At 45.5% G+C, this 12,640-nt stretch overlaps 1 protein-coding gene across 7 annotated transcripts in view; it reads right to left on the bottom strand.

The window, feature by feature from the left end:
- LOC105693461 (hemicentin-2-like) overlaps nucleotides 1–12,640 on the bottom strand; it is a 121,177-nt gene that overhangs the window by 71,831 nt on the left and 36,706 nt on the right. The window contains exons 1-2 of one of the 7 annotated variants that reach the window (XM_048659739.1): nucleotides 9,755–10,963; nucleotides 8,854–9,634 (exon numbers count right to left, since the gene is read on the bottom strand). The exons of 5 other annotated variants lie outside the window; for them this stretch is intronic. In XM_048659739.1, the coding sequence (XP_048515696.1) occupies nucleotides 8,854–8,911 (58 nt within the window). In that variant the 5' untranslated portion in view covers nucleotides 8,912–9,634; nucleotides 9,755–10,963. Of the gene's footprint in view, nucleotides 1–8,853; nucleotides 10,964–12,640 lie in introns of those variants that run through there. One more of the 7 variants, XM_048659734.1, reaches the window with a different exon arrangement.

The following is a 12,640-nucleotide window of genomic DNA, read 5'->3' as shown; positions in this document are numbered from 1 at the left end:
GGGATTATATAAAACAAATAGCGTCGGGAAAAACTGGCGTGAAAGTCCGCGGGGACGAAGCGGCAGCAGCAAAGTATTATGGCGCGGAACAATAGGAAATAACGAGACGCGATAAGGAGCTGAGCCGTCGCTGGCTGCGCGGCGGACTGTTTTCAATTAATCACGATACCGAAACGCGATAGGTTTAGAGAAAATGCGAGGAAAAAATGACAAAAGAAACAACGAGGACGTTAAAATCGCGAAACGAGAGACGCGAATCGCATATAATAAAGGGGAGTACAGCGCTCGCGAATTTCAGGGGGGGGGGGGGGTCCAAATTGACCGCGAGTATCGAGGTGAAGATGAATCGGTTATTTATGAAATCGCTACGCCGCCTGCGAGGGGGAGAAACTGCGAGTGTAATTCCGACGAATAAATGTGATCGCCGCGTCGTTGGCGTACGTGAAAAAGTGTATACGCGTGTACTTACGTATGTGATACGTGTGTACGCGCGCACCCTTCCCCCGATTTTTACGTCTCCAAAAACGGTAAATTTTTTTTATACGAATCAGACCCTGCCTGCTCCCGCTCCCGTACCCTCTGGTATAATATCCGACAACAAATTATTATACCCGTGATCCCGTAGCAGAAATAACGAACGCTCGCGCTCACACCGTGCGCCGTTGTTTGTTAATTCAGAACCCTGTGTATAGCTTATGTACCGAGCGGACGTCGTTTTTCCACCTTTCTGTTTACAAACTCGTTAACTAACGAATAAATTACCGAGTTCTTACGCGCGTCCTTTTCATTCTCTGATTGGACCGGAGCGCAGAGAAATTCGTACCGGTACTCGCGCCACCCGATCTCAGCCCCTGCGGGTTATCGAAGAAAAAATTCCCCGAGGATCCCGCGATCCCTGAAATCACGCCGTTGATCGGATTTCGAGGGATGCAGCTATTCGAAAATTAACGCGGCGATATATTCGTCCGATGGTACGAGCGCTGATTGTGAGTTGAAAAAGAAGTTTGGGAGGGAGGGACAGTTTTCCGAAGTTATCTCACTGTTGTTAGTATTTTTTTCACTTACGGCGTTACGGGGTGGAATGAATCCAGGGGATGCTTACACATACACCCATACGTCGGACATAGCGCACAGAAAAAAGCGAGTCGGTTACGTATGTTTTTAAACTGTTGTGAAAAACTCTCACCGATTGTGAGCTTCACAAAAGGGGTATGAAAAAAGTATGCGCTCACGTCGTCCCCCTTGTTACCCGCATACCTCGGGTGCATACGTTACACGTAAACAATATGCGTCTGCTTGTCTCACGGTGTACGTAGTGTAACTCACGTATAACGCGGCTACGGATAATATACCTATGTTTCTCTAGTTCCAGATGGTGAGAAAAGCTCGGGAGAAAGTTTTCTTTTTTTTTTTGTCGTATATGAATTATGCATCTCAAGCTTTGAGAATAACGCACCGAGGTCTTTGTGTATCTCCGGAATTACTTTCAAAAGATTGTCCTGCCGTAGTTTCGCTGCTCCTGACGCTACTACTACTAATTAAAAGAATTTTACTCGACTGCGGTTTCAGTGGTTCAGGCGACGACCGCGCGGGTCGGAGGAACGAGGAAAAACGTGCGCACCGCGACACTTGGCGTCCGGGAAATATGCTTTTTTTTTCCCCTCTCCGTTCCCCTGTCCTTGCGCTCATCTCCTCTCGTTCCTTTGCAGGCGAACTCGTCACTCTCCGGCAGTTTTCCGCTTTGGTAAAAGGAAGAAGATTAATTCAACGCCGGCGTTAAAATTTATGGGAAAACAAGCGAGTAGCACCATAACGGTACATGGGTATGCTCCGGTAATCTGTGCGGTTTTTTACTTTTTCTCCATTTTTTCGGAACGGACGAAACTTCTGGAATAACGAGCGAGTTTCAGTTTTGAATCGGGATCGGGGAAACATCCCGCGCGTGTTCGTACGGTCGGTAAACTTATGTACAGATTTTCCGAAACCCCTCGGCGAGCAGCTCCACTCGTAGAGTACGTAGAGCACGAAACGACGCGGCGTCGCGACGCCTTGAAATTACTCGAGGCCCCCGAGGCTCGGCCGGGGTACGGGCTTTTACCCCGCGCGAGAGGTGAGTTGAAAATGAATCGTTTCCTAATTATACAGGATGGCGAACTCGGGACTTCTGTGTGCGTTCTCACGTAGAAGTCCGGATCACCGACACGGAAATCTATACCCATACACATGAATTTCACTAGCGCGAACAAGAAGCGCGCGTAGGTGGGTGTCTAGGTACGTACCTACCTACCTACCTACCTATAACCGACGTAAGTAACGATATGGCGCGAAGACCAAGTATAAGGTACCTATTAAAGGTGGTATACGTAGAGGGTGCGATCCATCGAGAGGTTTTTATCCTTAATTGCACATTCATGTTACCGAAGTTTTCAAGAATAATCCCGCGGTAACTATCCACCTCTGTAGCAATCTAGCCGTATTTTGTAACACTATTTTAGATCATATATAGGAGTGAAACTAAATTAAACTTCACGCTGCACCGCGCGAAATACACGGTGCTGCGGTAGAATGCGAACACGAAGATTGCGTTGAGCTTTACCAAAAATAAATCATCGTTAAAACCGTTTTAAACGTCCCTCTTTGCCGCCGCCGGTGTGTGTGTACCTCAAATGCAACGACCGAGCCACGCGCGATTCGTATCACACACGTTCCTCTCCTCTCCTCTCCTTTTTTTTTCTTTTTCTCTCTCCCCGGCGTGAATAAAATATCAAAAGTCGGCATTTTCAGTCCAAGTCAAGCTCGTGTAATTGGTTACATAAGCGAATCGACGAGCGGCGGGTGTGCGGTGTTTTTGATCATCGAATGAGAGAAAGGATTGGCGCGAGAGGGTGGAAACACGTGACTCGGATATCGTCACTTTTACTCGATTTCGTTTCAACAAAAACGTCCGCCGGTTACCGAACCACCTCCTTCGGGAGGGGGACGAGGAGGCAACGCTGGAGCGGTGGAAGAAGATGAGCAAGAGGAGGATGAGGAGGAGCAGCCGCAGCTAGCGAAGAAGACTCGCACGACTTCCCAGCGTTTGATCTACTCGCGTCTCTCTAACAAATCTGCTTTCCTACACCCTACTCACAATTTCTCTATAAGCCACACCATCTTATCTTCCGTGTTCCGTTTTCCGTCCTTTTCTCGTCATCCGCTACGTCTCCTCGTACGTACAGCGACTCCCTTATCCAGTTCGCGTCACTGAATCCCTCAAAGAAGAACCTGCAGGAAGGTAAATAGACGGGCGAGCAGCGTTCGACATTGCCGCCGACGCGTCGCTCCGCAACCCGTAAGGGAATAACGTCGATGCTCCTAATGAAACATCGGATAATCAGCGTAGATATATGTACGTGCGCGCATAACAGATACAGAGAGCAAAATAATCCTCTTCGGGCATCCGATCTCTAAATCTGCGCGTTGCGTATTACGTTGTTCAAGTTCACACGGATTTAATTCAACCGGGTGAACCAGTGCCAACGTAGTGGTTGGACGGAGAAAAAAAAAAAAGAAAAAAAAAAAAACACCTTCGTTTTTATTTTTTACTGCATTGCAGCTTGCGATTGTCGCTCGGTACTTCCGGTTATAAAATAAAGCTCCCGCTTATAGAAGCTCTCGAACAGGAACGAGAAAAAAAATTCACAAAACAAATTATATCGCACGGTTTGCAGGATGCGGAGTGCAGCATGTAATTAGCAAAGTGCAGATTACACAATTTACCCCTATTAAATTTGTTTGCAGAACGTAATTGTGTGCACATACGGTACGTTGTAAGTATATTTGGTAGCTGGCATTTATCATATGTATCGCTGAAATGTAAATAATGCACTTAGCGTACGTTGCAGCGTAGTTCTGTTTTAAAATTTCCAGCAACTCCACTTCGTACGCGATCTTTTTTTATTGCGCTCGGGCTTTTCCGCCAATACCGCTCGACCTCTTCCAACTGAAGGAGACGACGAAACTGTTACAACTACGGATTTTCATCCGTGTAGCTAATTTTATCCTCTCTCGAATCGAATACTCCTCGTTTACAAATGAACTTGTTTCACTAGCGGAAAAGCAAAGAAAATGACGGAACGAAAGAAAAAAAACTACGGAGAAAGAACGTCCATGTGTTTACCGATCCACTCGAAACTCCTCCGAGTCGTCGTTTTTACAGATAAGGCGAAGTATTTTGCAGCTTTCGCGACGAGGAGACCGCCGTGCCGCTGGTATGAGATATTTCAGTAAGAGTCAATTTCATCCTAGTCTTTTCGTCGTTTAATTAAAAGCCAGTGTCCTCTGTCTGGAGCTGCTGCTGCTGCTGCCGCTGCCGCCGCTGCCCGTTTCTTTAGACTTTGTAAAATCAGCGCAAGAAATTGCTTCCTAACCGGGTTAGATATCGAGAACCAGCTAAACTACATCGCTAGACTTTACTCTTATTGTCGGTACGGAGTTGCAGCTGCTGGAAATTCAAAGATTAACTCCTACGGCGGTATTATCGTCGGTGAGCTTTCGTACTCCCGTGATTTCGCGTGAATTTGTAATTATAACGAGCTTTGTCGCGCGATTCAAAATTCTAGAAATGCATGTACAGGTACACAGCTGCGTTTGAGCGATGTAGATTAATTAATGCTCGAGGTGTTCCAGGCTGTCCTACGGAAAATCTCGGACTATTCATGTTTTGGTTTACGCTGCCGTACAAGCGCGTTACGTTTGAACATCTACCGGCAAAGCTAACGACCCGGTGGGCTAATTAACCCAAATAGTCTAGCCGCGCCGAGGTTCTGACAGTTTACGAAAACATTAGGCAGGTTTTGTTGAACCCTGGGGAGCGGCGGGGGATTGAAAAAAATTAAACTCGACTAAGAGATGATGAAAAAAAAAAAGAAGGCACAACCGACGGAACGTTGAGATAACGAGTGAGTAAATTGTACGGCCGCTATAGGCCGCGACGTACCACCCGTTACCGCCGCGGTTAAATCCGCGAAACGCTGAAACATCAAAGCCGCACCTCAAAGTCTATTTGGTAGGGGATAATTCGGATAAATTTACCGACGTTTTCGCGGCGGATATAATTCTTTTCGTTCGGAGTTTATAATCTCAGATTAATATTAATTCCAAACTTGCGCATCGGAATTTGGATTTATTTCGCAGGTTGCACGGCGCGCGAGTCGAGTGTATACGTATATTCATGCGTTATATATGTATCGGTGGCGTATAATGTGGTTATAATTTTGTGGTATCGAAACTGGGGTAGATGCGGGAGAGATATAATAAATTCTTCTGCAGATATTGCGAGCGAGCTACCACGTGGAGATACGGGATGAATTATCATGGCGTAAATCGTACCCTGCGCAGTGTTCAACCACCGAGTGCTTAATACTCGATGATTCATACACCGCTACTTGATCACCCCCGAAACTCCGCTATTGATTGTTTTACGCTTACCAATATTACGGTTTCCTCGTTGCGTACACGTACGTATTTATATGTATTATCCTACATCGCCAGTCCTCACCCTCCGATCGCCCCTGCAAAAGTTATAACGCGCCTCGATTCCGAGCGCTAATTTCTCTGTATATTATCCGAATCAATTCACCGTCGAACCTGTCGGACGACGAAGAGGTCGACTTTCCATCGTCGACGGTGTCGAGTGTCAGCTGGGATTTCGCGCCCTCGAATACGTAGAATGAGGAAAAAATGAGAACCGGAAGGTATCCGATCTTGGTGAGTTGAATTAAAAGAATTTCCAGAGGTAACTTTCTTCCGCGCGAATGCCGTGATTAAATTCAGTGCACTGAATTTAATCGCCGAGGAATGAATATAGAAGGAGGTTAATATACGTTTGCAGAAGCTGAAGCGAATTCGAGTGATTTGGGAAGCTTTTAAAATTGAAGACCGGGGCTTATGGATCTGTATAAAAATATAAAGAAACGATAATCGTTCGGTAGGTAATAAAAAATTATGCCGTATCCCGTATTACAGCTCGGTATACGTTGTTTTTGGGATTTCTTTGTTCTTCCTATTAACATTTTATACGTATATCCTTTCGAAACTACGTTCCAGCTCGGTATGTAAGACGGTATAAAAGAGACGCGCGACGATAGCGTTGCAAGCACGGCGAGTCACTCGAGACAAAAGAGATTCCTACGGATATAGCGGGAATAATATACGAATTCGATGAAACTAGATAAAAATTGAAAGGGTGATAAAACTGAGCCTCACAAATCGATTTCTACTATTATGCCGCATGTTTCGTTCACTTGGATTTTCAGTATAACTTTTCTTGTCTCGTTTTCCATCGCGTATACCGCACACGTATACGTACGAGAAATGAGGTGCTTGCGGAATCGAGGCGGAGAGGAACGGGAAAGGGGGAAAAAAGGGACGAACGAATGGAATCATACTAAGAATTTTTATGTACGCAGAGTCCGTCTGTGATCCAAGCTCGCTTTTTTCATCTCGATTTACGTTCCGAGAGATAGAGAGGTAAAGCAGTTGATTCGTCAAAATGATAGAGGGAGAATAAACGTGCGGGAAGAATTTCGTCGTGTCGGACGGTTCCGGTTCGAGGCTGACGCGGAGCGCCGTATGTTCTTCGGATCAAAAACGACGCTTTCATATGTTTACGGTCGCGGTGGAATTCCGTGGCTCATCGAGAAATATCCTCGGCGTAGTTGATTCATCCGCAACGAGGAACTAGAACGTAACTTCCGGTCGCGTTGAGGTGCGCTTCCCCTCCTCGTACGTACGTACGTACGTACGTAGCACGAAGCCGCGAAGCCACGATAACGCGCCTCGGAGTTTACTTGAACGAGTAGAAAACAAATCCCCTATTCATGAATGGAGTCTGTCGACGTTAATCCCTGCAGAAAACAGACAAATTATACACGCTCAACCAACGTGAAGGGGAGGATTTCGGCGAGATGCGAGTGGGGTGAATTTCCCTCTGATCTTCGCTTTGAGATTCGCGCCGGCTCAAGTGCGACTCTTCACCTGTTATAAATTGCGCGACCGAATCTAACCGTGCTCAAATAATATCTTTTTTAACGACGCCCTATAAAAATCATTCGAAGAAAATCATTGCCGTGACGTCGGATCGTAAATTTGGTGATCGTCCGCGTGGAAGTGACTGCCTCTTATAAATACGCCTATAGGACTTTATAAATATATATGTTCAATATTTTCCCTTGTTCTACGAGTAGAACGAAATTTCCATGCAAAACTAGGTGATGTAATTTTCAAATTTTTTCATAAAAATTTTGTTTCGCACCTTTTCAAATCATCATTTTGTTTCGCTTGTTAAATTTTGTGAGCGAGTTCCTTTCGGAAGTATAGACACATGTTTCTAGGTAGAAATAGCCGACGCGCAAAGTAGAGGCGAAAGAAGAACCGGCGGCATGGAAAGTATGGAAGGGAGATAAGGTCTCCTGGAATTGTCTGGAGCCAGGAGGAAACTGAAGACGAGTTTCATGGCATGAGCAGGCGAAAGAACCTACCTGCTGAAAGAGGAACCATAAGCAGCGGAGATGTGGGATATGGAGATGGCGGAGGGCATATAACGAGTGCGCCGTTGCATCGAGTGCTGGCGAGCTCCGGTTGTTCGGCATTTTGCGAGAGCTTGGTGAAACTTGTACTTGTATTTCTGCGGTAGGAAAACGTTCGAATCACCTTTACATTTTCAAACATGTACGAAAGTCCGTAATAAAAAGCACGACGACAAAAAATGTTGTCAAAAGCTCAGGATACCGCGTACGATATTTATCTAATTCCATTTTCTGTTGTTCTTTTGGGTAACTTTGCTCGCAAACTTCGTCGCTTAGTGCGCAAAAATTATGCTACGATAACGAATCGGCCGCAAGCGTTGTTGAAAAGATGCGAGCCTGCGTGTTGTAAGGGGTGCGCGTTGCGCATTACGATAGACGTACGTCCACGGCGAAATTCCGGGGAGTTTCGATCGACTGATTCTCGGAGCAATTTGGAACCCTGCGAAGCGTGTAGAGAAGCTGTTGGAGTCGGGTGTATCACCGAAGCTCCGCGCAAAGTGCGCATGTTCCCCCGTAGCGGGAGCAGGGAAAGCTAGGCGAGCGAATACCGGAGATCGGTAATAATATAGATCATGTTCGTCCCAAAATGCACGTTTCACACACGTCCGTGGCCATAATATGTCCTACGTGTTATGACGTAATATCGGCTTACGGGGGCTCTTAAGCTCGGGCTGGCTGAGCCATGAAAATAAGTTTACCGCCTATTAGGCCCATTATGTGACGCGGGAACTAACACCTGCCAGCTTTCGCGAAAAGACTTCTCCGACCCTCCTCCTCTCCATCCCCTCTCTCTACAACCGTATTTTATCTCAATTTTTCTTTTTCCACACGGAACGGACGGAACTCGGTGTACCGCACAGAATCTGCGTTGCACCGACGCTTTGTAACGTCATCGTCGACATTTCGAATAAAAGGTCGTCGATTGGTTCTTTTTATCCGTTCATTTCCGCCAGGAGACGGGCCGGATTTTTGTTTTGTGATGCAAACCGGCAAACTCACTCGGCACGCTGTTTAATTTTGCGGCATGGAAATCGTGATTTTTTTTTAATTTTTTTTTTTTTTTCATCGAACAACACCCGACGAATTGCTTCGTGTATTTTCGAAGCGACACTTCAGTTATGACGTACGTTGAATGCACGTAAACATGTCGGAGCGTGGATTTTTTAAACTTCATTTTCAAGTACAGTCGCACGAATTTCATTATGTAGGGGGTAAAAATATTCGCTCTACGCTTCCGTCGTGGGAATACCTACTTACGTTCAGCCAGATAAATGGTACGATATACCTCTCACTTGATAGACATCGGGAAACGGCTCCAGCGTAGGTTGACAAACAATGCTCATAACTATCGCAAACCCACACCATGGAACTCCCTCGAGACTACAGCCGGTGTTCAGGTATTCAACGGCGTATGCGCTTCATAGACGCGTATAAATGCGCTTATGCGAAATGACTGAAATGAGTATGAGGAATACAAGTAAGAGGTAAGGCACGTATTTTGAAACGATGTCTCTGGCACTGCGGTAGAAAATTATTTCCAAATTACAGATCCTGGAATATGCGGGTAGCGCATCGCATAGTTTCCCATGTCCATAGATTCCGATTTCCCAGAAATGCCCCGGCGAAAGATTCATCTCAAGTAAACCAAACACGCACCGATCACCGAATGAAGGAGCTTTCTTTCATTTGGTCGTGTCAAATCTTGGTTACGTTGGATCAGATGCCTATATCTCCACCGGCGTATACGATGGACAAACATCAAAGGTTCTTCGTATATCGCGTCGTAACTCTGTAGAAAATCTCGTTAACCTTCCTTCGGCCCTCCCACTTTTATTCCGGTGTATTTCACCTCGTACTTTGATATTTCCTCCCATTTATTCATTCGTCAAAGCTGCATCTCGCCGATTGAAATACGGACACCGGTAAACGTGCAATTTCGGCTGTTGTAAATTTTTTCTTCTCCCAAAAGATAGGTGTAAGTGTAGGTGTTAACGATCGGTGAAAAATATACGAGCGTCGGGGTAGTTGCCCGCAGGTGTTTCCCGCGGTGGTGGGATCGATCGATCCTTTGAAATTACATTGAGAGGATAGTTTTAATTAATTTGTTTCACCGCCGTGCGTTGCTCGTTAGTTAGAAACTGGTGGCACCGTTGAACTTGCACCAGTTGCAGCAGGTGGACACGTACCGATACGTCCGCGCCATCGGGGAGTTGTTGTCACTTGGCGTAACTTTGAGCCATCTCCCTTTTCAATCGCTATTCCTCCCCAATTGTATCACATTACCGTCGCGTATGTATAATCTATAGACGATGCGTTGGTAATTCTGATAACAGACATATTGAAAAAAAATTAAAAAATAATGCATCGTTAATTGGCTGAAACGTTGCTTCGATATCGTGTTATTTTCCAAAGTGTTTATTCAGGGACACTCACGTTTGACCGACTTTGCCGTTACGTGTTTCTTCAATTATTGTTATCGATTAGCGAATTCCAATTGATTTGCGAGCGAAGATATCGCGGGTATCGCACCGACCTTGGGCTCACGTTCGCTTCGAGAAAAAGTAGATGCATGAGTCAGCGAATAAATGTGACGTACGATACGTGAGAAATTTTCTGCAATGGAACAACGAATTGATTCAAATCTGCTTGCACGAGAATCGAAACCGCTTCACTTGTAAATCCGATCTCACGGAGAGAGACACGTACCACCACCGCGGTGTCCCTTTAAAAATGGAGGGAGCTGTGAAAAAAGGCTGATGAGAACGAAGTGCTGAGAGGTTTGGCTCAGGGAATCCCAATTCCGTTTCTCAGGCGCGCCGGTATCGTTGTTAACGTCCGGTGCATCGGCCGGATGAATCTCTCCTCGTTCCGCAACCCTTTCCTTCCTATTTCCTCCGCTTCTCTTTCCCAACCCCCCGCGGTGTTCTCTCTCATACCGCCCAGTCAACCCCGTAAATCCGGAGCGGATGAATTAATTTCTTTTTATTTTTCGAGAGGCGGGCAGTTGTAATTATTAAAGTGGTTTCCGTCGGTTTCACGTAACGCTGCGCGGAGAACTGAGCTGTGCGCGGTGCAATGACCGAAAAACGGGCAATTCGAGGGAAACGGGACGATCGTAAAAAAAAAAAAAATCGGAGGATCCAGAGCCAGAGAAACGAAAAAATGGGAAAACAAAAACCTTGAAACGATCGACCGCTGACCACGGGAGTCAACGTAACGTCAACCGGTATGATACTACAATGAAATTATCTCACTTAACGTCCTTCGAAACGCATCCTGATACAGGGAAAATTTAGACACCGGCTATTACCGTGTCACCGGAATGGCTTGTGCGCGCGTACGTCGACGTGTTGGTACGATAGGGCAAAGTTTAACCATTTATATGACAAGTTACGATACGATCGACGGTTTATGGGATGCATTGGTTTACGCGCGTTTGGGGTTTCCGACAATTCCACTCCTGCGCCCCGTAGATTAGTCAATATGAGCGATGAAAACCACCCCCGGTTCGATTCCAAGTTGGAGCAGCACCATAAAATGGGGCAAGTTCGTTCGTCGGTGTCACTTGATTTTATACAAGCGCAAAATCTGTGCAGAGTAGACTCGGCCGCGCGATGTAACGGATGCCGTAAAAGAAACAATTCGAGGGTGTTTATGCGGTGTTAAAATTCGATAGCGATTTAACGGGTGGCACGTGCTCGGTCTCTCGTCATTCGTTTGGCAAATATATCACTTTTTCCCACTCGAGTTCGATGGGCGAATGATAGCGTACGACGGAAATAATATTCAAATGAATCCGACACCGTCCCGAGCAAACGTCGCAATTATATTCCAAACGCCGCGAGCGCGGCTTCGCGGACAAAATAGCGGCTGTATAAATGCTTGATAAAAATTCTTCGTCGCGCGGAGAACCTTCGGCGAAGAGCAGCTGACTTTTGTGAAGAAAAATCTGAGGGTTGTGGGCTGAGGAATTTCTTATTGAAATTTTCCTCACTCTACCCACGTAGGGTTGAGCCGCGCGGTGGTTCGGCTTCAAATCCCGGTGTTCAATGATCATCGCGACGCGCCTTGGGATTCGGGGGATTCTGGACAAGACTTAATTACGTTTTAATTGACACTCCGGGGCGGGCGTTTGCCATGCGGATAGAACGAAAGTTAAGTTTGGGTTCCAATCAACGAGTCATTTTAACTCGACCTCCGCCACCAGAAGCACCTCGGAAACTCAAATTTACAGTCTTCAACGGATAATATGTATAATCACTGCGATGTGTTTTTCACCTCAAAGGTCGTACAATGTCAACCCATGATTTCCGTGGATTGTTGTGACACCCAAAACGACGTCGAATATCCATCGACTGCGGACAACAAATCGTTCAAATAAAAACAAATTTACTCGAGATCCCGGGCAATCATATTGTTGCAAACAGTCGAAGCCTCTTATCAACTTTCTTAGATATCAGCACGCACCTTGTACCGCACTATTTTGTAAGATCGCCTTTAAATATTGTCACTCATAATACGATATTTGTTTACACGTGTCAAGGAATGTCACAAATCCCCTCACCGAGTCGATCTATCTATATCAAATCATCGGTTTATTGAATTCGAATACAATAAATAGGAGTCAATTCGAGTTGGTAAATAAGTTGCATTGCAGAAGTATCTGTACGGTCGGTACGGATTAATCAAATGTCGGATGAGTCGTTCGTTGTCATTGATAGTTGTATCATCGGTATTATGATTGCGCAGTTGTATTTGTCTCGAGGTGAACGGGTTTTTTCTCTGCTGCAGTTCGCATTACAATCAAGTCCACCGAACAAGTTGCAACTTCGAAACTCGAATTACAATAATACGAGCATTAATAATCATAATATTAGCATGGTCACAAACATAAGTTGAATCGATGACTGATTCAAGCAAATCAGAAATCCAGTTGGACGGGTTTTTCTTTTGCTGCAATTCGCATTGAAATCAAATTTACCGAACATGTTGCAACTTCGAGACTCAAATTACACCAATACCAGTATTAATAACTATAATATTTTTCTGGACACTAACATAAGTTGAACAGA

Source organism: Athalia rosae, chromosome 1, assembly GCF_917208135.1.
Source record: "Athalia rosae chromosome 1, iyAthRosa1.1, whole genome shotgun sequence".
Lineage (NCBI taxonomy): Eukaryota > Metazoa > Arthropoda > Insecta > Hymenoptera > Athaliidae > Athalia > Athalia rosae.
Note: the sequence above shows the minus strand (reverse complement) of the source record. Positions and strands in the feature narration are given on the sequence as shown.